This window comes from Camelus ferus, chromosome 6, assembly GCF_009834535.1.
Source record: "Camelus ferus isolate YT-003-E chromosome 6, BCGSAC_Cfer_1.0, whole genome shotgun sequence".
In the NCBI taxonomy this organism is placed as follows: Eukaryota; Metazoa; Chordata; class Mammalia; order Artiodactyla; family Camelidae; genus Camelus; species Camelus ferus.
In genome coordinates, this window is record NC_045701.1 from 4734154 (window position 1) to 4760727 (window position 26574).

Genomic DNA, 26574 nt, shown 5'->3' on the forward strand with positions numbered 1-26574 from the left:
GTTAAAAGAATCCTGGAAATGAATAAAAAACTATTTTGCAGTCTTTTTTAATTTGAGTAAGAGGGTATGGTAACTTTTTGCTGTACAGAATGCCAAATAAAGAATTGAGGCAGTATTGGTGATTCAGCCCTGTATGTGCACTCAAAGCATATTTTTTTCAAAGCATTTTTAAAAACTATTTCTTTCCTATATTTGTTAATATCAGTAGAAGTCATACATGAGCGAAATAAATAAAACCAAAAAAAATTTAGGAGGCATATTTTTCCGGTAATAGATTATTGACCTTGAAATGTCTGTTTCTCCCAAGCAGTTTTCTGTATAACAAAGTTCCAAATGAGCAAAAATACATTGGTTTGCTATATATTTCCCTGAAGCCTAGAACCCAGGTAGAATGGGTAAATTTTTCAGTAGTACGGATATTTTTTTCTTACCTTTTGAAGAACTAAGCAAAGTCTAATGTTTTTCAGGATGCCATGGTTCTGTGGAAAAGAGTTCCTCTGGGAGGATAACGCTAGGTGAGCAGGCAGCTGCCTTAGCAAGTCCTCATGACCGGGTGGTGGCTTTGAGGAGAGTGACTGCTGCTGCTCAGGTTCTTCTGGCCAGAACCATGGTCATGAGAGCCCTGTCTCTTCTCTCAGTCAGGTAAGTGTCATTTTGTGTCAAATAATGCTAAAATAGCTTCTAGTATATATTAGACAGAAGTCTGATACTGTTTGGGAGGATGAGATGGGAGTTTTAGAAACTTGAGTATCTACTGTTGAATGAAAGAAGTCAGACTTAGTCATCATCATTTTTCATTCATTCAATCAGTCAGTCATTCAGTTAATGCTTAGCTCTTTTTAGGTAGAAAATATTGCCGTTATAGTAACCAAGAAAACTGCAAACATTTTATTTTATTATCTGGAATGGGAAACGAAGGCTGTTGATCCACTTGGTACAGGGTAAAAATAAAAGGCCAAGTGAGTTTCTCTGCAGAGTTGACTAAGTTTGTAGCTAAGTCAACCTGCATATTCCATCATGGAGATTCTTGCTATGTTCATACCGTGGAGTGTAATGTTAGGAAATGGGAGAGAGCCAAGAATACCTAAAAGACATCCATTTAAGAAATGCTGAGCAGGGGTATTTAACAGTAAATCAGTGAAGACAAAAGGACCCTGAAAGAAAAACTCAAAACTTGGATAAGACCATATGGTGTTGGCTCAAGAATGGATGATTTGGACCGTGGAGTATAACCAAGTTGGAAACTGATTCACATATGTAGATAAACACTCGATTTATGTCTGGTTTATGACAGTGCTTAACATTTCAGAGCAGTGAGGAAAGGATGGTCTTTTCAATAACTTGGACTAGGTCAGATGGTTTATTCACTTAGGGAAAAAAAAATGGGTCTTGGTACCAACCTTATTCTATATAAAACAAATATTTCCAAGTGGCTCTTAGATCTAAATGTGAAAGGTAAATCAACAGAGTTTCTATAAGGTAACATAGGAAGAGTTTATTCTTAATCTTTGGACAGCCAGAGATTTCTTAAGCAAGTCATGAAAGGCATTTCACTTTAAAGGGAAAGACTGATAAATTGGACTACATTAAAAAAAGAACTTCTGTTCAGCAAAAGTCATTTAGAAAGTAAAAAGTCAGAAAGTTAAAAAAAAAAAACTACTGAATAGGAGATGATCTTAGCAATGTGTTTAACCAACAACAGAGTATGTAAACATTTCTTATAAACCAGTAAGAAAAAGACAGAAAACCCAAAAGAAAAGTGGACAGAAATACAAAATAATACAAAAGAGAACCTCATGGCAACAAACATGAACAATGAGGTGTTTAACCTCATTAGTCTTGAGAGAAATGAAAATGAAAACCTCATGAAATACTGCTACACACTCGTCAGAATGGCAAAAATTTAAAAGACTGGGGGGAAAAGTGATCATGAGGATGTGGAACACCTAGAACCCTCATACACTGCTGGCAAGAAAATAAATTGGGACAGTTACTTTGGAAAACTATTTGATAGTGCCAGCTAAAGGTGAATATTAATATAGTCCGTGACCCAGAAAAACACTTCTCAGTATATGTTCAATAGAAATGCTTAAATATGTCTACCCAAAGATATAAGCAAGAACATTCATGGCAGTATTATTCATAATAGCCCCATGCTGGAAACCACCTGACTGTCATCTGTATGTACATTTGAGTTATACTTTATACAGGCATTAATTTCATTTGTACAGGCGTATCTTGTTTTATTGTGCTTCATTTTATTATGCTTCACAGATAGCATTTTTAAAAAAATAAATTGAAGGTTTTTGGCAACCTTGCATTGAGTAGGTCTGTTGGCACCATTTTCTCAACAGCATTGGCTCACTTTTATGTCTCTGTGTGACACTTTGGTAGTCCTTGGAATATTTCAGACTTTTTCATTATTATATTTGTTAGTGATCTGTGATCAGTGATCTTTGATGTTACTATTGTAGAAAGATTACTGTAGGCTCCTGTGATGGTTAGCTTTTTTTTTTTAGCATTAAAGTATTTTAAAATTAAGACATGTATTTTTTTTGGCATAATGCTATTGCATACTTAACAGACTGTAGTGTAGTATAAACATAACTTTTACATGCACTGGGAAACCAACAAAATCTGTATGACTTGCTTTATTGCAATATTCGTTCTGTTGCGATGGTCTGGAACTGAACCCACATGTCCATGGTCTGCCTCTGTGTCAGTGAAAATTAATGACTACTACTATAATGCAACAATATGGATGAATCTTACGAACAATGTTGAGCAAAAGACGCCAGACATAAGAAAATACACACTTTATTATTTCATTTATAGAAAGTTCAAAACTAGACAAAACTGGCTTATGGCCTTAGAAGTCAGGATAGTCGTTACTTTGGGGGGCCGAGAGACAGAGAATGATCCAAGTGGGTATCTGAGGTGTTGGTAATGTTCTTTTTCTTGATCCAGAAGGTGGTTATATAGGTTTGTTCAGTGTGTGAAAGTTCTTCATTTGTGAACATTCCTGTATGTTATACTTTAGTAATTCAGGTACACTTCAAGTGTATGTCAATATTTATTAAAATTTTAAACAATTACCAGCTTACATAATATTTTTGTACATCTCTTAGGACATGTATCATTAGTGATAGTGCAACTTGCCTTTTATTTTGGTTTTTCTGGGGATAGTATGTGGGGCTCTAACAAGTCCCTAAAAATCTGTTTTCTCTATGCATCTAAAGTGTTTTCCTTTCCTGGCAGTGGTTCCAGTTGTAGCCTGGCTGCTGGTCTTGAATCTCTGGGGCTCACAGATATACGAACTCTGGTTCGATTAATGTGCTTAGCTGCAGCAGGGAGAGCTGGCCTCTCCACCAGCCCTTCCTCCATGGCAAGCACTTCAGAACGCTCACGAGGTGGGCACAGCAAGGCCAACAAACCCATCTCTTGCCTAGCCTATCTGAGCACAGCAGTGGGATGTCTAGCATCAAACACTCCTAGTGCTGCCAAACTCCTGGTGCAGTTGTGTACACAGGTAGGCTAGTTTTCAGTGCTTTTCTTATTGCATTGCTTATTTCTAGCTGGTTCTGAAAGAAGCTTTTGAGGTAAAATCTTCTTTTTGTTCCAAAATTATATGTAAAAATTAAACCTGTTTGTTCTGATTGCTTCTTCAGAATTTGATTTCTGCTGCAACAGGTGTAAATCTAACCACGGTCGATGATCCAATTCAGCGAAAGTTTCTACCCAGCTTTCTCCGAGGAATTGCTGAAGAGAATAAGCTTGTAACCTCCCCCAATTTTGTTGTAACTCAGGCCCTTGTGGCATTACTAGCAGACAAAGGGGCCAAATTGAGACCTAATTATGATAAGGCAGAAGTTGAAAAGAAAGGTAAGTTTCATACCATTTAAATCTACAGTCTTCTAATCAATTTGATGTATGTTTTTAAAAATGTGTTTTTGCAATGTTGTATGTGATGAATTATATAGCATCATGTATACTTCGTAAGTTAGGTTGCATGGATACTTTTTCATTGTGCATGGAAATAAATAATAGAAAATGTACCAGGTTAGTCTGGGTTTGATTATAGTATTTTATTAGATTATGGTTTGGGTCACCACAGATAATAATCCCAATAGGTTTCCTTAATACAATTTTTATAAAGTAGTGGTATTTTTCTCTTTGTCTTAAGATGATAACACTTTGAAGGGACTACTTCAACACTATTGTGTATCCTTCTCTTCATCAGGACCATTTGGCCAAGAGAGATGGGCTTTTGGAGCTATCATTGTAGTCCCTTGACTGGCTATTAAGATCACTTTTGAGCAGCAAAAGCCAAACTCTTATTCTTTAGGGCATGCTCCCTCTGCCCTGGCCTTTAAATGATTTCTCCTGCATTCTCATTCTACATATCCTTAAAGCAAAGACTATTGATTGATACATATATAAGAGTACATTTGCAGTGACTCATATTTATTACAGAACTTGATGTGAGATAAATGCTTTTTACCTTGTATGCATATCTTAGTGAAATGATTGCTTAAAAATGTATTAATTCTTAAAAGATATGGGTTAACCCATTTTTGTTTGTTCACCACCACCAGCTCTTACCTGGGCATGATTTCGTTGTTTTGTTTAAGCAGGTTTAATTGCCCAATTGTATGCCCATCCTTCCTATGATCCTTCTGCTGTAGGCCCTCTGGAGCTGGCTAATGCCCTGGCAGCCTGCTGCCTCTCCTCCAGGCTGTCCTCACAGCATAGGCAATGGGCTGCTCAACAGCTTGTGCGCACTCTTGCTGCACATGACCGCGACAACCAGACTACTCCACAAACCCTCGCTGATATGGGAGGAGATCTCAGAAAGTGCTCCTTTATCAAGTTGGAAGCACATCAGAACAGGGTATGTGTTTTGAGCCCCAGGTGTGTTAATCACCTTATGTAAGAGAAAATAGCTTAAAGTTTAGATCTTGCTCTGTGTGTGTGTGTGTGTCTGTTTCTCTCACACACACGTACGCGCACACACACAAAATTACCAATATTTGTATGGTAGTTAACAACTTTCCTTTGTATGTATATGTTTATACTGTCTGACATAATATACAAATGGGAAAATCAAATGAGGGATGAGAAGAAAACCAAAGGAACAGCTTCATGAAAGATGAAAGCTTATACATGCAAGAGGGACAGAAATTGGCCTCGTTCTAATCCATGGGCCCCTGAGCCATGACAAGGCGACTTTAGGAAATGAAGTCTGACCTCTTTTTAACTAGTTTTAAAATCATTTCTTAGTCTGTGTTATTTGTTTTTTAAAACACATTGAAGTATTTCTATTTTATTAAATAAATGTTTTTTAATAAATAAACATGTTTAGTAAAGATTCTAACAAGTCTAAGATAACTCAAATGTAAGATAGTACTTTAAAGCTATACTTCAAATAAGTGTATATCTACAAGCCAATTAAAAAAGAATAAAACTGTGCGTGTTGCGTTATAACGTGTCTACTTTTCTATTATAATAGAGGAGATTTTTAAAAATTAAATAGAACTCTTTCAAATGATAGAATCATTTGAATTAAAACTTGCTCAAATATTGCTGGATTTTTAAAATCTTTTCTAGGTAATGACTTGTGTTTGGTGTAATAAAAAAGGACTCTTGGCTACAAGTGGCAACGATGGCACCATCCGGGTGTGGAATGTCACCAAGAAGCAGTATTCACTGCAGCAGACCTGTGTGTTCAACAGATTGTGAGTGCTGACATTAACTCTCTTGGGTAATGTTCAAAATAAGAGAATCCCAAGGGGGGCTTCATCTTGGTTGTGTTAATGTAATTAAATTGTCACTAAATTTTTTTTACAATTCTTCTTTTAGAACAACCTCCAGTGAGTTGTTTTTTTTTAATTTCTAAGATAGTAATTTAGAAAATAAAAATATTAACTGTAAATATTTGGACTTAGAATTAAATCAAGGTCTACTATGCTAGCATTATAAGTGTTCAATTCTATAAAACAGTAAGCTAATTTTCATCATTCTTCAAGGATTATTTGGGAATTAAGAACCATGATGTTTTCTGTAGCAGAATGTACCCTCTTTTATATTTTACAGTTCTTGAGCTAGCTATAGGTATTTCTTTTCTGAAAACTTCCTTAGCAATTAAGCAAACAAGAATCAGTGTGCTCTGAGTAATAACCATATGTACCACCCATACAGAATCAGAATATCTTTGTTGATAAATTGTGTATTACATTAAATGATGAATTATCTAAGTATTACTGTTCTGTAATTCTACATTTTTCACGTTATGACAAACACTGGCCAATGTGTGATCGTCAAGTACTGTTAGCCATGCTTTTGAAATGCAGGAACCTGTCATTATGTGCTCTGGTCTATATAAAACCCTTTTTATTAAGGTTTCGGGTTTAGTTTACTTTTGGCTGATGGGGATTAGAATTCTATACTTATCTGTCATATACTAGGGAAGGAGATGCTGAGGAAAGCCTGGGGTCACCCAGTGATCCAAGTTTCTCGCCTGTTTCCTGGAGTATCAGTGGCAAATACCTAGCTGGAGCTTTGGAAAAGATGGTGAATATCTGGCAAGTTAATGGTAAGAGTCACATAAATATTAGTAAACTACTGAAGATATTTTTTTAAAAGCCTTTCTTTTAGCTTTTCTGAGTTCAAACATTGCCTTCCCTTCACCTTGAAACTCAGAATCTGTTCATCAGCTGTGAAAATCTATGCATAGTATAGTTTAAATTAAAGCGGAAATGTTCATTTCTTGACTTTCTTTTCTAGGAGTTTCAATTAAAGTGGTAGTTATAAACTAAAAATTCTTTTTATGTGCACCTAAGTGTTTAAAGTAGGATTTGAAGAGAAGGAGCAATTAATGTATTTTCACCTATGTCTTGTTTTGAATCACTTGAAATATTTCTATTAATTTTGTCTGTGTCACAGGTTACAAACTCTTGTCAATTTTTAATAATACCTGGCTGGAAAGTAAAAGTCATTATTATAGTCTTGGGCTTATCAGTATTATTGTTTGCTTTTGCATGTTTGAGGAATAGCTGTTCTGCTTTGTATATTTGAAAGAACAGCTAGCCTTAACTGTAGGTAAATTTCATATGTTTATTTGGTTTTCAGTACTTATTAGGAAAGGACTTAAGTGTTTGACGTTTGTACACTGATTATTTTCCTTTACTCTTTCTTCTATAAAGCTATCATTTTTGTCCCATTAATAGTTTAAGAAAAGCTGTTAATTTGATAGTCATGTGTCGTATATAAGTGAAGGATCCTGCCTTGCAGTCTTACTCATTAGCAGGCTGTTATGAAATTGGGGACTACTTTGAGTATATTTAATTAAGTAGTACTTATTTTTGTTCTTGTTATTGTTTTTAACTATTAAGTGACAACTAGCTAACATTTTCTCCCTCTTTAGGAGGAAAAGGGTTAGTAGATATTCAGCCTCACTGGGTATCTGCCCTGGCTTGGCCAGAAGAGGGTCCATCTACAGCCTGGTCAGGAGAATCTCCAGAATTATTGTTGGTGGGACGGATGGACGGATCTCTAGGACTAATTGAAGTTGTTGATGTATCCACCATGCACCGTCGAGAACTGGAGCATTGCTATCGAAAGGACGGTAAATGACTAGACTCGTGTCTGGTTGTGAAAGTGTTCCCTCCAGTCAGATACCTTTTTTGGCACATGCTGAGTGAATATTACATTTGGTTTTGTTTTCGGCATTGTCCAGTTGATGTTTCATTTTAATTAGTTACTAAGTTGAAAGATATTTCTCTGCAACCCCTACCACACATCGCTGCCAAAATAAGATCTAATAGTATTATATTAGTCATTTACCCTTTGTGTAAGTAAGTGTCTGAACACCACAGTGGGCTCCAAGTTCTCCCTAGAAAGTTAGGAATGTCCCAGAGGAAAAAGGACACTAATCATTGGTAGATATGAAATTGTTAACATATGAGTTAAATTGAGGAAATAGAGGAAGGAGGAGGCGGGGAGAAAAGTTCTTGATCTGAGAAGACATAGTAGGAAGCCTGCTTTCCTTTATTTTCTCACTGTGTTCCTTTTGGATGGCTAGGTGTCTTAATAGTTTGTGTTAAATATTTTGGGGGAGTGGAGTATCTCAAAGATCCCAGTCCTAACTTATTTATATGGTACTTTTTTTTTTAACAGAATAGAACCATTTTTGGGGTTTTTTTGAAAATAGACAGTACATTCATAAGGTTCAAGAATTTTGAAGTTTAAGAAGGTATACAGTAAAATGTGTCTCTCCCATCTACTCAGCTTCCATGTCCCCATATACCCCCACAGATACTGTTTCTTTACCTCTTTTGTGGCCTTCCAGTGTTATATACATGTAGAGAAGCAAATATGAATATAGATTGTTAGAATATAACATATTTGATAGAATTTGGAAACATACTGAATAGGGAATATTAAGCAAAAAGAGGGCCAGGTAATTTTTTTTTCTCTATGACTTGGGTTATTTCGCTTCTCAGTTTCATTGTAGATTTTGGTCCAAAAGGGAAGAATCTGGTATGGTGACTTAAAATCAGCAAGGGAATTCAATTTTGGTCTCTCTTTTTCAATAACCACTGGAAAACAATGAGAGATTAAAAATGAAGTAGTCCTCTGTCACTTATAAATGCTTTTAAAAGTGGATTACATGGAATGCCTGCTATAAGCCTGCATTTTGTCTAAATGTTAAAGAGATGTTGGAAACTTACTTGCAGTGATTCTAGTGATATATATTTGTTGCGAAGTCTCTGTCTTTTAGGTTAGACAATGACAAGTCAGTCTCTTCTATTTTATTGTATTTTAAAATTTTTTAATTTTGTTTTTATCATGTTAGTGTCCGTAACTTGCATTGCTTGGTTCAGTGAAGATAGACCATTTGCAGTGGGATATTTTGATGGAAAATTGTTACTGGGAACAAAGGAGCCACTTGAGAAAGGAGGCATTGTTCTCATAGATGCACATAAGGTAAAGCTTTACCAAATGGTTACTTTTTCTTGTTTATACTGTGGTATTGCTTGATACTGGTTTCTCAAAAAATTTTTTTACACCAGTCATTTATGATTTAATATTCTGTTGTTATACAGTTTTTTTACCATGTGTATAAATGGAAAAGTCTATGTAAGAAAGCCATTGAGCTAAGAAAGAGGTAAAAACCAAAGCGATAAAGTAGGAACACCCCCTGTTAAAGTACCTACCACTAACGCTAAAAATTCCATCTATGAAGAATGTTCTTCCACCTTGAACAGAGGTTGCCAGTTCAGATGCTTGTATGACCATCTAGGCAAGTAACATAAATGCATGAAGCCAGGAGTTGGAATGTGTGAAGGAAGGTTAAAAAAAAAATCAGAAGAACCCAATGCTGGCAACCATATAAACACAAAACATGTCCCAGATTTTCGTAGTATTTGCTGTTTTGGTGTAAGAGGTGCTATTTTTTTTCAAGTCTCTTCTTTTTACTGTTTTAATGATTACTAGTCAATAAAAATAACTTTAAAAATGCCAATGAAAGATAATATATCCCTTCTGAATCAGAATTTCATACTTAATTCATTCAGTTAACATTTATTGAGGTTTGACTGCAGCAAATATAATGCAGACTATATTAAAGGGTGAGTTGGTCTGGTGATTGGGAATAATGTGACAGCATCTGATTTGCATAAAATGTTGATTTCAAAGTCATTGAGTAATAGAAGTATAGGTCATTAATTATTAAGCTTAAATTATTTGTGAAGGAAGCATACTGTGATTTTTTTCTTCTCCCTCTACCATTTTCAGGATACTCTTGTTAGTATGAAGTGGGACCCAACAGGTCATATTCTTATGACATGTGCCAAAGAAGAAAATGTGAAACTCTGGGGGCCTATTTCAGGATGCTGGCGCTGTCTGCATTCACTCTGCCACCCATCTATTGTGAATGGCATTGCTTGGTGCAGCCTTCCAGGGAAAGGATCGAAGTTGCATTTACTGATGGCTACGTATGTTGTAAATTTGTGTGTGTGTGTCTTAACTTTTATGTTAGTATAGACTGTTACTTGCGTTAAATGTGGCTTTTCCATAATCTTAAACAGTTTATTGCCAATTACTGTTCTTATAATACGTAATATCATAAGATCACCTTAGAGAAATAAAGAGCAATTTTCCAGTGTGAAACTTGACATGTAATCTCCTTATCTACATGTGAGGTAGTTAGAATATTGGTCCTACTTGTATTTCTTGTGAAAGATTATAGCATACCTACTACAAATAAATTTTTAAGTAATTTTGTAGTAGCTCTATCAGGTCTTAATTGATTGCTGTTTGAAAATATTTTTACTTCTGCTTATTGACGTGTTTTGATTTTATGTGATCAAATTTTTTAAGTGGCTGTCAGAGTGGCTTAGTATGTGTTTGGCGTATTCCGCAAGACACCACACAGACCAGCGTGACTAGTTCAGAAGGATGGTGGGACCAGGAATCAAATTGCCAGGTAAGTGTTCTGATATTTTACAAGACCTTACTTGAAACCATCGATAGTGTGTGTTATCAAGTAATCGTCCCTTGATTACAAAGGTACTTACTACTTAGTATCTCAAACGTCAAGAGCCGTTAGGGAAATGTGAATAATTGTCATATTTTGTGTGCTCTCTGAATTAGCTTAATTTTTATAAGTCAGAGATACCATAATTGCTCTTTAAGTTGAGATATTCAGTATGTTTTGAGTGGTGATCATTTATGGGATATAATCAACACCACAAATAGATGAGTGCTAAGTTAAAGTCTTTGATACAGTGAAGTAGCAGCACCACGGGAGCACTCCTATCCAAAGTATCTTCTAGTAATACCAGAATTCCACCTGTGAAGAACAGTTCCTTTACCTTAAACAGAGGTTAAAAATTACGATAGATACTCACAGAGCCATTTAGGTAAGTAACATAAATTCACAAAGCTGGGCGTTGGAATATGTAGGGAAGGTAAAACACACATGTGCGCGCGCACGCGCACACACATGCGCGCACACACACACACGCACACACATACACACACATACTCACACACACAAACAAACCCAGAAGTGCACATGCTTCATATAAAGGGCCCAGCTGCCACAGAGCTGATTGCCACTATCCAGAAATGAAAGCCTGTTGTTAATAGACTGTCCAGTTTTTATTGATAGAAGCCGAAAATTCAGTGTTTTAGGTTAAATCTCCCAATATTAAGCTTTGACGTCTGACTTGAAATTCTTTAAAACCTTGGGTAGCTAATTGAATTGCGTCCCTCAGTTACCAATTTGCAACCTCTGTTGCTTTCTTTTTTTGTTCATGATACAGATACTGGAAGAAATAAATTATGTCATCTTTGGGTAAATGAATGTATCTGGGTTTATACTCTCTCATAACTAGAAGGAAGGGGGAATTTAAAGGCAGGAAGAAATGGTTGAGGAGGAAGAAGTAGGTAGCTCACAAATGGGAGGATAATAACACAGAAGCGGAGGTGGGAGCACTAGAGATAAGTCTGGTTTGCTCTCTGTGCTAAAGAGTAGCTCTTTTGACAGGTCTCACCTATCTCACTCCTAAAACCTGCAGAGCAAATGTGATGTTAGATACCATGTGAGAAACAGAACCATAAGCCGACAGGACAGAAAGAAGAACCTGCTTGTGTGGAGCCAGCTTGTGCAATTCACAAATGTTAGGGGCTCAAGAGGAAAATTACGTAAACTGAAATTTAAAAATTAAAACTCATTAAAAAAATAGAAGTTAGAACTTTCCTGTCTCTGAGGGATAATTGGAACTTAGAAATGTAGTCATTTCTACCAGTTAGAAGAGTAAGGGAACCCAGCTTAGAAGTGTGTCAGGAAAGAAGAAGCAGCATCAGCAAAGGAGAGCCAGGTTGATGCTTTATTATTTTCTCTGTCAGGCTAACACTTACGAGAAAGTTGTCCTTCTGTCTTCTCCAATTTTATACTGAAATATAAAATTTCCAAGAATGAATTGTAAATCTTGAATCTGTAAATTGCTTTAATATTTGTTAAAAATAAAAATGAATTGCAGGATGGATACAGAAAGTCAGTTGGAGCCAAGTGTGTTTATCAGTTGCGGGGACACATCACCCCTGTGCGGACCGTTGCCTTTAGTTCTGATGGGTTGGCCCTGGTGTCTGGTGGACTAGGTGGCCTCATGAACATTTGGTCTTTAAGGGTAAGAGTATAGATGTTATTTTTATCTTAAGAAATGATTTTACATTAACTTACATATGATAAAATTTAACCCAGCCAATCCTAGGAATATTTTGTGGAATAATATCTTGAATATTGAAGATATTTGAATATTGAAGATAATTATCCTTTCAGAATTATCTGCCCTTTAATTTTTCTTTGTGATGTATTTTTGAAGTCATATAGAAAAGGCCCTAAAAATTGGACAGTAAGTAGTCTGCCATTGGGCATTGCCAAATTTACCTAAAGTGTAGGTTTTAGAAAAATTTTTGTGAATGTGAAGTATAAACTGAAAATATAAATAATGACTAACTAGTTAAATAATGTGTATTGATAAGTACCTCTCATTTTAGGATGGCTCTGTCTTGCAAACTGTTGTGATAGGCTCTGGAGCTATTCAGACCACAGTATGGATTCCAGATGTTGGAGTGGCTGCTTGCTCAAATAGATCAAAGGTGATTTTGCAATTATATTAAATTGCAAGGTGAAAACCTATAAGGGAATCTTAAAGGTTGTAGTCCAAGCATCCCACTTTACAGAGGAGAAAACTGATATCCAGAGGGATTATTACTTGCTCAAGATAATAAACGTATTGGCCATTTTTTCTCTCTCGGATTGGCCTGCTCCCAGTTCTCGGGAGTGTACTATCTTTTACTATCTTTTTACCTCACTAATAAAAATCTTTCTTACATATTGGAAAAAAAAAGATATTGCAAGTATTTAGTGGCAGAAGGAAAGCTAGAACCTAATACTCTACCATAAATCTTGGGGAAAATGCTTAATTATTGAATGACTTTCAAGTGGAAGTTGTAACGTGGATTTTTTACTTTCTGCCATGATCTTTGAGATAGCACTAAAGTGTCTCAAAAGAATTTTCCTTGAAAAAGAAGAACCACCCCAAAGACATTTAACTCAAGTATACAAAATGTATCTTGGCTTTCAAATTTAATACTCTAGTTAAAAATACTAGTTCCCTACTGTGAAGTAATTCTACAATATGACATTATCCCTTATAGTATTGCTTTTCATGACCCTAATGAATAGCGCCAGTGTTCTGCTTTGGTTGACATTTTATGTGGTTAAGTGATACTAAAATAGACCTGTAAACCTGCATGAACAGGCCTACTAGAAGTAAAATATAGAATCAGACCCTGGTCAGTGGTGGCCTGCACAGGATAAACCATAGAGCCACAGAGCAGTGCTGCTTCTGCAGACGTGTGTGTCCTCCAGCAGAGTGCTACTTCCTCTGGTCTTCCTGTGGTCACATCAGACTTTTGAAATGTACTACATACCTTGTCCTACAAGTCCTATGAAATAGCAAATAATTAATGTCTCTTTAAGAAGAATCAGCTAATCCAAGGTGGTTCACTAATTTCACAGTTATTTCTTACTCACTTGTTTTTGCTTTGACAAAATTCAGGAGGTTTTGAAGTTCGTAGGCATTAAAAGCACAGCATAAAATGTTCACAAAGCAAGAGTGTTTAATGCAGTTACTGGAAGGGATTTCTCATACATGAACGGTGATAGAATTATGTCTATTTTATTTAAACAAATATTTCACGTGGCGTGGTTTATTTTCCATCAGGATGTTCTGGTCGTGAATTGCACAGCAGAATGGGCTGCTGCCAATCATGTTCTAGCAACCTGCAGGACAGCACTGAAGCAGCAGGGCATTCTGGGATTAAACATGGCTCCCTGCATGAGAGCGTTTCTGGAGCGGCTGCCTATGATGCTTCAGGAGCAGTATGCCTATGAAAAGGTAATGGATTACACTCACTCCTGCACGTCTACAGATGACGGGTGCTTTGGAATTTGAATTATAGCTTTGAATTTTTCCCTTAAGAGCATGAGGCCTGAGTTAAATAAGTGGGGTATTTGGGCAGAATCAAATGAAGATAAATCATGCCTAAAACAGTTGTTCAATAATCCTAAGCCTACTTTTACTTTATTTTAGTGGGAGTAAAAAATTTAAATAACCCTCAAATTTGTGCAGTTTCTGTCATTCTTTTTCAGATTATTTATTCACTCCAAAACTTCCTGAAAAACCTGTGCTCAGAATATCATCTTCCCTTTTCTGACCCATTTATCTATTTTTGTGTGGTTTTGCCATCCCAGAGTTGGGAAGCAGGGGTGGATATGGGTGTCAGACATCCTCTCCACTTATCAGGTGAATCCTTGTGAAACGTTTAGTGGAAAAGCTAAGGCTGAAGTAAGTAGAGTCATTGAACAGTAGAGTGAGGAATCATGGGATTTAGACCTACTGCCCAGGCCATGATCCTGTATACCTGCCTTCCATCCCTCAGTAGTCACGGTATGCTGCCCCTGGGTAGAGCTCTTTGGGTTTTTTGCCTTTTTTCTTTTTGCCATGCTACATTAATATAGTCAGCTGTTTACCGCACCCAGTTAATTTCACTGACCCATCTGCCCGGGTTTTCTTTTTTGAATCGCACAGTGTCTCAGAGTTGCTCTGCTACAAGTAGGGAAGGCCGTGGAAGGAGGCTGCTCCTTTGATGGCTACCAGGGCTCTCTTGGTAAAGGAGGAAATGTGAGAGGGAGCAGATCTCCATGGTTCAGTGATCTGCTTTTTTTTCTTTTGATTCATGAAAAACTTTGTAATGAAAACATACTCAATGAAATGTCATATCCTAGATTGAACCCTGGAGCAGAAAAGGAGCATTAGTGGGAAACCACATAAAATTTTGTTGTTTAGTTAATATTGTAATCAGGGTTAGTTTCTTACCTTTGATGATTGCACCATGGTTATGTAACATTTTGTAGATGTTATAGAGGAAGTTGGGTGAAGGATTAACAGGAATTTTGTGTACTATCTCTGCAACTCTCTGTATATCTTAAAAAAATTATTTTAAAAAGCTTCTAAAAAAGGTTAAAAAAAAAGGTAAACTTAAAACTATGACTGCAGGCTTTCAGAATGCAGTAGGCTAATGTATAATATTTGGCACAGGCTCTTTGGCATAATATCCTTGCATCTTCTTTTAGCCTCACGTGGTTTGCGGCGACCAGCTTGTCCACAGTCCCTATATGCAATGCCTGGCTTCCCTTGCTGTGGGACTGCATCTGGACCAGCTGCTGTGTAACCCTCCAGTGCCACCACACCACCAGCACTGTCTCCCTGACCCTGCATCCTGGAATCCAAATGAGTGGGCCTGGTTAGAATGTTTTTCAACCACCATAAAAGCTGCTGAAGCCCTGACCAACGGAGCACAGTTTCCAGAATCTTTTACTGTTCCTGACCTAGAGCCTGTTCCAGAGGATGAACTTGTATTCCTGATGGTAAGTGTAATATGAGCTGCTGTTATATGTAACCGAGATTATATCATGGATGTCTAGCACATAGCAGACCCTCAGTTAGTATTGGCTAGCTTGCATAGCCTTTAGGTAAGCTTAAATATTGTGCTTTCAGATAGTCACTTTCAATCTGGTGGGAGGCTTCTGTGGTGGAAGGGATTGATACTGACACTGTGGAGCTCTTATAAACTTGCTGGTTTTCAATGACATAGTCCCCTATTTTCCCATTTTCTTGTCTGTAGGAACCCTGTGAGTACCTTGTTTGTAAATACAGTTTAGTGTCCTTTCCTGGTCATCTTGTGAGATTTATTCCACATATAGATTCTAAATTATTTGGCACTTCAGTCATGTTTAAGTGATATGGAAGAACATTCTAGTTGTCATTTCTTTCTGATTGTATGTGAGAGTGTCTAGCTTCAGAAACTGTGGTGGAGGTAAAATGCCTGTGTCAATAGTGCAGGCCAGCACCCGATCTGACAACCTCCTTACCAGCTAAGGTATATACATGTATATGTCTCTTTGACTATATAAATATAGATACAATATAAAACAGACATGAATTGAGAAAAATTATCTAAATATAGAATATTTTAATTAGGAAGTGTCCTTCTGAGCCCGTTTGCCTCAGATCTGTCATTTTGTAGATGAAGAATCTGAAGCCTAGAAAGATGAAGTGGCCTGCTGACAGCTGTACGAGTTCATGGGGCCAGTGGCTCCTGCACATGACCTTGTATCTGTGGGTCCTCAGAAGTGGTTAGCTTTGAGTCATCCGTGTGTTGGTGATAGTGATAGTTGAAAATATTTATCGTAATAGGAAATTTGTGATAAACAATGTATAAAAATCAAGTTTGGCATGACTGTAAAACTGCTCATAATTTCTCATAGCATTGCCAAATTCTTTTTTGGAAAGAAGGCTTTTGCAAAAAGATTTCCCCAGAAAATGGCTTGGAAGAAGGGAACACTGCGTTCTGGTCTTCACTCTGCTGGTAGCTGATCATGTGATCTTGGGGTTTTCCTTTCCTATTTTTAAAAAATAAATAGATCATTTTAAGGCCCTTTTAAAAAATGAGAAAGATAAATCTTGATTAAGCGAAACTGATCCTGATGTTTGTTGTATCTTTCAGGACAACAGTAAATGGATTAATGGCATGGATGAACAAATTATGTCTTGGGCAACTTCCAGACCTGAGGTCAGTGAAGGTGCAGATATGTATGTGGTGGTTCTTAGTAAATCTTTTGGTTCTAAGTGCTTGTGTGTTTGTGTCTTGGTGTCTCCCTGAGAGGCTGGCACACACTTGTACCCAGTACATGCTTGTTTGAATTAACCAATCAAATTTTGACATGATTGTGGTTTTTTTCTAGGACTGGCACCTGGGAGGTAAATGTGATGTCTACCTCTGGGGTGCTGGCCGGCATGGACAGCTGGCTGAGGCTGGAAGAAATGTAATGGTACCTGCAGCAGCTCCCTCATTCTCACAGGCCCAGCAGGTAACTAACAGGGTAAAGAAATGGAGAAGAAACTTGGGATCTGACAATTCTGATTCCTTTGCTGTCAGTAACTTATTGTGGGATAAAGTTTGTCCATTGCATAGTCTATTACGAGGAATCACCAAAGAAAGTCATGCTGTGTAGCTTCCAAAGTTTTTATCAGACTTCAGTTTTGTTAGTAAGTTTCTAAATTTTTCTTATTTTCAAGTGTAACGAATTAACAGCTTTATGCATTAGGCCTGCCCAGTACATATTTATAGAAGTTAAAAAAGGTAAAGTACATATTTATAGAAGTCCTAATTATTCATCTTCTCTTGCGACCATAAACTTACTGGGAGCTTTAGCCAGATTTCATGGACACCTCTCCTCTCTCCTGATAATCAATGTACCGTATTTCCAAACCCTTCTTGAGGCCACTGCTTTCTCTTCCATTCTTCTCTCCCTTAGTAAGTCCCGGGATGCACTATTCTTTCTTGTGTATAGTCCCTCCAGTTTCTGCTGCTTGCTGATCTCCAGCCAGCCTTTACTATTTTCCTATCACCCTTTCCTTTTTCTTCTGTTTATTTGTTGTTAACATTGTTTAAATGCTGCGCAATTGGCTGAAGTCCCTGTAGATCACAACATGTTTCTAAACTATCTTAAATAGTCAGATGAGCCTCATATACCTCTTGGTTAAGTAAGCAGTTTTGTAATAATCAAGGGCTTGTAGGAACCCCATAGTTATGTCAATCCTTCCGCTTTAGTGAAAGGATGAAAGAGTTGATAAAGGTATCCTAGGTATACATGGAATCATTTAAAATGTTTACATGTTAAAACTATATAATAAAAGATAATGTACTTAAATATATGTTTTTGTACTAGGTCATATGTGGTCAGAATTGCACCTTTGTCATCCAGGCCAATGGCACAGTGTTGGCTTGTGGGGAAGGAAGTTATGGCAGATTAGGACAAGGAAATTCAGATGACCTTCACGTGCTGACAGTTATTTCAGCCTTACAAGGTAAAATTATCCTCAATTAAAAGCTCATGGGAAACTATGGGCAAACTGTAGGAATGTTTGCTTATGTTGGAACTCATCTCAAACCTTTGCTAGGTAAAGTCACATAAGGTTTTCACTTACATTTAGATTTTGTAGCTGAAGATTGTAAACAAATTCTTTAAAATTGCAAAACTGTAATTAGGCAACTATTAATAGCAGTAGTAGTAATCATGCATGTGTTTTGTTAAAATTAAAAATCAGTTTATATGGAACTGTGCATACGTACTATAAAGACTTTAAAGGACATCTCTGTCAGAATGGTCTGTGACTTGGAGAAAGAATACTTCTGGAGAACCACTGCGGGAGCCCCTCTTGGCTTGTTTCTTAAGTTAACTTTTACTGACGCTGAAGTCTACAAGGAGAGCAGATAGAGTTTTTTAAGCCTTCAAGTCGCATGAGTTGAGAACGAATTCCTGAGTACTCTGATGTCTCTTCTTTGAGATCTAAGTGTGAAGAGCGCAGCGGTGGGGACTGGGGGGCTGGGCTCCTGTACGGTTCTCTTGCATCCTGCCTCTGGGACCTTGCACAGCCTAGCCCTTTTTGTGACTCAGTTTCCCCAATTGTAAATGTGGTGATGATAATATCTGCCGCATAGGTTTTTTGTGAAAATAGAAAATGAGCATTTGTAGGAGTAGCTAGAACATAGCTACTCCTTAATGACTGTAGCTGCTTCTCTCACCCTTGTCCTCTTCCTTGTCATCATTATTTTACGTGACTATTCCCAATTTGCTAGATTATGGCTGCAAATTTTATTTAAAACTAAAGAGACTTCTTTTTTTCAGTAGTCCTGTTTTGGTGTTTTTCGATTCTGAGGCCATTCTGTAGCAGCTGCAAGTCAAGAGGGGACTTTTAACACGTAGTGACTGTTGTTGGGTTTCTGCTCTGTTCTAGGCTTTGTCGTAACCCAGCTGGTGACTTCCTGTGGTTCTGATGGGCACTCGATGGCCCTGACTGAAAGTGGTGAGGTCTTCAGCTGGGGAGATGGTGATTATGGCAAACTCGGCCATGGGAACAGCGACAGGCAGCGGCGGCCCAGGCAGATCGAGGCTTTGCAAGGAGAAGAAGTGGTGCAGGTCGGGCAAGAAATGGATAAGTTCATCTGATTATAAACATACTAGGTGTTGAGTTCTCAAGTTTAGGTAATGAGAAACAGAAGTTAAAATATATTACCCCATCATAAAAGATCCATTGTTTTTGGTTGTTCAGATTCATTCTTGAGTTTGTCAGGAGTTTGAATGGGCTTTGCTGTTGGAATGGATTCCTCCTTCCTGAGCCAGCTGGTTGGCCCAGCCTTGAGTGCTTAAGGTCCTTGGAAGAAAGGCAGTGGGGTTTATAGCTCCTGGCCCACAGTTCTTGATACAGTGATAAATGGAAGGCTTTGCTTTCAACCTTTCATTATTGCAACAAAGGTTGAGTGTTCATATACATATTCTAGAAAATCAGTTAGTGATCTAAAATGACACTGTAAAATTGCATAGCACCTTGGAGTTTACAAAGAGATTCGCCATCCATTAGCTCCTGTAGTCTGAGTTATCTCTGCGTAGCTGAAGGGTAGCCCTAGGTCTTCCAATGGGCACTGTTTACCTTAGTCTTCCTGAGGATGATGAGGTAGATGAGACTTGGGGGAGCAGGAGGGCCACATGGGTGGATAGGACATAACTGGCCTTGAAGATCCTGAGTTGTGAGTGAAGTTTTTTTAAAGAATACTGCTGTATTAATAACCCAAAGTGACTGATGTCTTTCTTAGTATACCCTCTTCTTCAAATTTTTTCTCTTATTGGTTCTGTTCGTAGATGTCTTGTGGCTTCAAACATTCAGCAGTGGTAACTTCAGATGGCAAACTGTTCACCTTTGGAAATGGTGACTACGGTCGTCTGGGTCTTGGAAACACCTCTAACAAAAAACTCCCAGAGAGAGTGACTGCCCTGGAGGGATATCAGATTGGACAGGCATGGAATCAGTCAATAATGTGTTCTGTCTGATCATAGTTTTCTTATTTCCTCTGTGTGCACTTAGACACCGTCCTTTAGGAAGACCAGAATCACCAGTTGTACTTAACCTGATGTGCATTTTGTTTGGCCTAATTGATAACTGATAAACAAATGAATGTCTTAATTCAGGATGTGAATATTCAGAGTCCCCTTCAGGATATAACTTGTTATAAAGCCTTACACAATACAGGTTTTCTAACTCCTATTCTGGAGCCTGGAAGTAGATGGCTGAATTGCAGCATTAGTAGATACCGCTCTTAAGCAGTATTTGTCCCTGTCTTGTACACATTGAGACGGTATCTTAACAGGGAGATGAAATAAGATACTTTTATCTTTTACTATAGCATCCCTTAGACTGTTTTTGGTATGAATGAGTATTTTTTAATCATAGGTACTTTTTCCTATCTTTTGTGTTCTCTGATTCAGAGTTAGCCACAGGGAAGGATTTTACTTTGAAGGAAAAAATTATGTTTTTTGTTTGTAGACATTAGGAACTTTTTCTTCTTGACACATTTTGGTTAACATATATAGAAGGCCCTGAAACTAATAAAAAGTTTTGGAAACATAGCCAAGTTTTTCACTGAAGTGGAGGAAAAGGGTCCCAGTAATAGGCATGTGTTTTAGGTATTGTGATTTGCCTCATGGACCACCCTGTTATTTCTCCAGGTGGCTTGTGGCTTAAACCACACTTTGGCGGTGTCAGCAGATGGCTCCATGGTGTGGGCGTTTGGAGATGGGGACTATGGAAAACTAGGCTTAGGAAATTCCACTGCAAAATCTTCACCTCAGGTCAGTACTGTCTTTAATCTAGGGTTTCAGACGGTATAGTTTTCATCTGTCACTTCTTCTTTTTAGTTGGAAGTAATTTACCTTTAACATTTTCGGTCATTTATAATGAAGTTTAGAAATTTTCTTTGCTTATTCTTAAGTTTCCAGCATTCTAGATCTTGATTTTAAATAAGCTATTAATTACTGAACTGGATATAAACATTCTGCAAGGACAAGCTGCTGTCTTTGTCACAGGCTGAACAGTGTAAGACCACCTCCCATGTAGAGAAGGTGTAGTTACAAACGTATCTCCAGGGTGTCTTGAGGGGGAACCATGAACAATCTTTTGTAACTCTATACTTGCAGCTGCCATTTCAGCTTATTATTTCTGCTGAATTATACAAGTATGCACCTCCTTTTAAAAGTATTAGGAAATCCATGTGTATAAACAAATAAATTAGAGGCTGTTATTCACATTATAGGTTTCTTGGCTCTTTAGAAGACTTCCTGTGCAATCCTCCTATGTGGGTTTTTAACACATTTAACAAGCAGCATAATTTACAAATATTCAACTTTTATTCAACTCCATATTCACTGTCATATCTATTCTGTGACATCTTGATAGCTAGACTGGTGAATATTCAGCTAGGGATACATACAGCAAGGAAGCCCTCTCTGGGGAACATACAAAGCAGTTATTGTCAGCTCTGAAAGCCGGAAAAGTAACTGGGTGCAGCCCATGGCTTTAATGGTCTTGCAGTGTTCTTTAAAAGGCCACAGGATTCTCTTTGGTCTCTGTTACCCAGAGGAATGCTTCCACTTCACATGGGGTCCTGGGGATATTAGTCAAACACCCCTGCCCTCTTAGCAGTACTCCCCCAAATTCAAGTAGTTTGCAGAGCGATACAAGAAAATAACATTTAGGAGTGTAGATTTGGCTAGAAACAGGTAGGCGACTATATTAGTATTTTTACTGGAAGATACTCTGAGTTTATACATGCCAGTAGGCAGAATCAAAGTATGTGTCTTATACTTTTATTTTGCAGAAAGTTGATGTCCTTTGTGGAATTGGAATAAAAAAGGTTGCTTGTGGAACCCAGTTTTCTGTTGCATTGACCAAAGATGGTCATGTGTATACCTTTGGTCAAGGTAAGGCATTTTCCAGGCATTACATTGCTTGTTTTATGTACACATGTATTATGGAAATATTTGCTTTCCAATTTTATAGAAAGTGCGCTAAATTGAGTCATTTTTCATTCTGGATGATTGGCCACTATGACCTTCATTCATTAGCTGCTTTTCTGCTCCTCTTTCATGATATTTGTCATAAGGACAGACTCTCCTTCCCATTGATGGCCCCTCATGCCAGAGCCTTCATTCTTGCTAGAAGAGTCCCTGCCAGAGCCCTGCCCCTCCTCCTCTCGGCTGCCTTTGCCATGCTGCCACAGACACTGTCTCCTCCAGTCCTGCCTCACTTCCTGGCCCTCATGGGGACTGGGGGTTCAGGTCTTAGGAATTCATAGGCATTCCGGATTCAAATCTTGAGTAAATTCATAATCCATGGCAATATATTCACCTCATAAGTGGGACTTCTTGGCAAATCGTAGTGACTGAGGGGTGTGTGAGGCAGATGTGAGGAAGAAGTAAGTCATTATTGAAGTTTCTAGTCTTGGAAGAACATTGATGCCACTGACTGAGGACAGTGAGTTGGTTTGGGAGAAAGAGGTAAGGAGGTTAGTTTTAGTTATATTGAATTGGAACCATTTACTCTAGATACATGAATGGCAAGTTACTAGGGGTTTGGATATGGAACTCCAAAGTGATTGGTTATGGAGATGTAGGTTTGCATGATGCATAATAGTAGTAGTTAAAGCCATGTTAATAGGCTCTAAGAAATCCAGGGAGAGAGTGTGGAATGAAAAAAGTAAAGGATAGGACTCTTAAAAATGTGAGTAAAGGGCAGGTGAGCACAGGAAGAGGACTTGGGAGAGATGACTTTAAAAAGATGGAGACAGAGGTAGCCGGTGAGCCAGATAGGGCAGAGTCTCTGAGGGGCCCAAGTTGCAAGGCCACATTATCAGAAGGTGAGATGGAGCTCTGTGGGCTGGAGCCGGAGAAGAGGCTGCTGCAGTGGGCAGCTAGGAGCTACTCATGACTTCTGAGAGTACAGTTTCAGTGCAGTGATAAGAGGGGAAGTTCGGCTGCAGAAGGCCAAGCCAAACAGGCCTGCAGTATGTGGAGCAGCAGGGGCTGGCCTGCGCTTTCTAGAAGTTTGGCAGCAAAGGTAAGGAGTGATGTTGGCTAGGAAGTTGAGGACAAGACAGGTTGAATGATGTCTTGTCTTAGAATGCAAGAACTTTAGGGCCTTGGTGAACTGAATGCCAGTCCTCTCAAGCATTAGGATGCTAGAGGTGCCTTTTGGTTTGAAATAAGCTACTAACTTAAAATTTAATTTTATTAATTTTTATAAATAAGGAGACTGACATTTTGCAGAGAAATAGGTTCAAACTTTATTCACTCAGAATCCAGTATACCTTCCCAGAAGAGCAGCTTTTTCCCCAGTGAGTTATATACACCACTGGCATACCACTGTAGACATTAAATGACTCGTTAGGAAACATAAAAGGACTGTGGGGTGCCATGCATAAATGTCCTCCTGCGATTTTTTTCAGATCGTTTGATAGGCTTGCCAGAGGGGCGTGCTCGCAACCACAATCGACCGCAGCAAATCCCTGTCCTGGCTGGAGTGGTCATCGAAGACGTGGCAGTTGGAGCTGAGCACACACTTGCTTTGGCATCGACTGGAGATGTGTATGCCTGGGGGAGCAACTCAGAAGGGCAGGTAGCTATTTATCTCGCTTGCTGCTCTCTCGTGTTCTAGAAATCTGACCACATTCCTCCTTTGGCAAAGGGATAAGTGAGGAGACTCATAATTCCTACCCAGATGCCTCACGTACGTCACTGCCATTTTGTTGATTGAGTCTAGTTATGCTTGTCTCTCTCTTGATTGTGGCCAAGTAGGTGTTTTATCATGGTTTTTTAAAAAATGTGACAGTATAGCAAAGTGGATAAGGGAATTAATGAGTGTATGCGTGTGTGTATACACACTGGTAAGTGCCTGGCACATAGTAAGTGCCATATGTAAGTATTTGCTACTGTCATCATTATCTTTGTTTTCACTATGATAATACATGAGGTTAGGTCCTAGGAACATCAGTTGATCTGGAAAATGGAAAAAATGAAACAACAATACTTTTATATTTTATAATAGAACAGTGTACAAAGTATGTTTGTGTTTGGGCAGAAAGTCTTGTTACCCACATTATGCAGAGGAGCAAACCGAGACTCTGAGAGGTAGAGAAAAGACTCAAGATGTTGATGTGTTCAGCCTGTCCTGTATATGTATATGGCAGAGGGAGACACTTTGGTGGGGGATGTCTGAGGTGTCTGTTATGACACTGGCTTTCAGGTCCATGTGCAGAGCCACATCTCTTTCCTCCATAAATCTTCTCTGCATCTGGCTGCCCTTAGAGCCAGGGGCCTGCAAGTTCCAGGTCCAGTATCATTCATAGTAGCCTCATTTGGCTCTGTGGTCTCCTTATCACTATATTAACAGATGAGAAATCCGCTCATCATTGTGGTTGCACATTGTCTTAATGAGGAGAGGGCTGATGTTGAAGACACCTTTGGGAGGTCCCTGGTAGGGCCTTGACAAGATCCTCGCTGAAGACACTGAGGTGGTCAGCCTCTAAAACACTGGGTGTCCCAATCAGACTCTAAGAACAGAGATCTGGAGATGAGAATCTGCTTCTGTGTATGTTTTTATGATTGTTTATGTATTGTTACATAGGCAATCGATGTTGAAAATCAAGAAACCGATGTATTTTAAGGGAAAGCTCTATAGATCACTCTGAAATTTTTTTTTTAATTTCCAAGAATTTATTTCCTCTCCAGAAGTGGAATCCAAAGATGTTTTCATTCATTAAGACTCCTCTGCTAAATTCGGCCTTGTTGCCGCTCAGTTTTTAGGAGACACTATAAGCTGTGAGGATCTTTCTGTTAGAGAAAATCAGAATTAATTTCATCATTTTGTCGCTGTTGCTTGATACAGATAATAACTTACTTATATCTGCTACCATCGAAGACAAATCTTGTCATCTTGTCTTCCTCTCTTCCTCTTTCTAATTGAATCTGTGTGTTTGTAATTTATTACCAGCTTGGCTTAGGCCACACCAACCACGTTCGAGAACCAACCCTGGTAACAGTTCTGCAGGGGAAAAATGTTCGGCAGATCTCGGCTGGCCGCTGCCACAGTGCTGCATGGACAGCGCCGCCTGTCCCGCCAAGAGCACCAGGTGAGGGGTGAAATGTCCACGCTCCTGCAGCTTCTCCTTCAGCAGTCGCCAGCTGCACACTCTGCCTGACAGCCTCAGGCTGCATCCAGGCACCATTCTGAAAGTATCAAACCTTCCCCCACACAACCAAAGCACTCTGTGCTGCAGCTCTGTGAACACTTTCAGAGCGGATGATTCTCCTGCAGGTTTCATTACAAAGCACTCCCTCTCTGCTCCCCCCAAAAAAGAAAAATACCATTTAGGCAAGCAAAATGTATAGTTTTAGAGCACCAATTAAGTATAACTAAGTATTTTTTTATATGTAAAAGTGATGAGTTGTAGCTTTCTAAGACATGCTGTTAGGAATAAAGGTGAAAAGCCCTGAGATCGCTTGTCAAATTCTTCACCCCAGTCAACCGATTGAAACATGATGTTGTCTGTACATTGACAGAGGAAAAAAAAAAAACCAGACTGTTAACCATTTTACTCCAGGGTGTGGCAGGACTAATTGGCTGTTTCTATGTTTTGTGTGTTTTTCTTTTTAGTTTATCATGACATCCTTATAGATCTACAACAAAATAAAGAAAAGAAAATGCATATTTGTGTAGTTAACACCCTACTCAGCAACTGGATCCATCTTCTGTTCCCCACAAACGTAACCATTGCCTTAAGTGTGATATTTATCATTCTTAATGCATTTCTTCATATTTGGGCTATTTATTCCCCAGACCCTCAAGCTCTTTCTAAAACCATCCTCTGGCATCTGAGGCACTAGAACGTCCCTGAAGTGACCTTGTGCCTGGGAGCTCAGCATTCTCATCCCTTTTTGGGAACCTCTCTATTTCTTAGAGGGGTCTTTGGGAAGCACTCCCTATGGAGATTATTTTCTCTTAGATACCATAAGAGAGTGAGGTAGGACTGCCAAGTAGATTTCAAACAAGCAGGAGATGGTTTCTGGTTAATAGAACCCAGAATGATCAGCGCTGCCCGTGTACTGACAGTTTCAGGTACTCAGGGGCCTCTTCAGCTTCCAGTGGGATTTCCTCTTCTGCTTCAGGACAAAGACCATACAGCGTAGGGGCTAAAGGTTCAAACTCTGGAACCACATTGCCCAGGTTGAATCCTGGCTCCTCCACTTTGAGCTGAGTGACATTGCGACTCAGTTTCCTTGTCTGTAAAAGGAGGGTAATAATAGCACCTATTGTATGTAAAGAGCTATAGGAGCGAATGAACCAATTCATGTGAAGCTCTTAGAACAATGCCAGGCACACAAAAGTGCTCAGCAAGTGTTAACTTTTAGTAATAGTAGGAAAATGCCTCTGAGAATTGAGCTGTACGAAGCTTTACTTACAGGAAACTCAAATAAGTTGAGTATCTCATTCTTAGTCTTTTGTGCATTTGTGTAAGAGGATAACCACGGGTACTGTCCTTGTAGTC

The 26574-nt window shown here is 38.5% G+C and overlaps 1 protein-coding gene across 10 annotated transcripts in view; it reads left to right on the top strand.

The window, feature by feature from the left end:
- Window positions 1-26574, top strand: part of HERC1 (HECT and RLD domain containing E3 ubiquitin protein ligase family member 1) — a 174669-nt gene that overhangs the window by 137289 nt on the left and 10806 nt on the right. For all 10 annotated transcript variants that reach the window (XM_032480983.1, XM_032480982.1, XM_032480981.1 and 7 more), the window contains 23 exons: window positions 468-642; window positions 3259-3529; window positions 3669-3882; window positions 4686-4891; window positions 5608-5735; window positions 6465-6592; window positions 7424-7624; window positions 8855-8985; window positions 9796-9995; window positions 10381-10486; window positions 12048-12194; window positions 12565-12666; window positions 13797-13970; window positions 15209-15502; window positions 16642-16707; window positions 16880-17005; window positions 17867-18005; window positions 18936-19117; window positions 19838-19993; window positions 20702-20824; window positions 21850-21952; window positions 23476-23645; window positions 25020-25158. In XM_032480983.1, coding sequence (XP_032336874.1) covers window positions 468-642; window positions 3259-3529; window positions 3669-3882; window positions 4686-4891; window positions 5608-5735; window positions 6465-6592; window positions 7424-7624; window positions 8855-8985; window positions 9796-9995; window positions 10381-10486; window positions 12048-12194; window positions 12565-12666; window positions 13797-13970; window positions 15209-15502; window positions 16642-16707; window positions 16880-17005; window positions 17867-18005; window positions 18936-19117; window positions 19838-19993; window positions 20702-20824; window positions 21850-21952; window positions 23476-23645; window positions 25020-25158 — 3681 coding nt within the window. The remainder of the gene's footprint in view (window positions 1-467; window positions 643-3258; window positions 3530-3668; window positions 3883-4685; window positions 4892-5607; window positions 5736-6464; window positions 6593-7423; window positions 7625-8854; window positions 8986-9795; window positions 9996-10380; window positions 10487-12047; window positions 12195-12564; window positions 12667-13796; window positions 13971-15208; window positions 15503-16641; window positions 16708-16879; window positions 17006-17866; window positions 18006-18935; window positions 19118-19837; window positions 19994-20701; window positions 20825-21849; window positions 21953-23475; window positions 23646-25019; window positions 25159-26574) is intronic.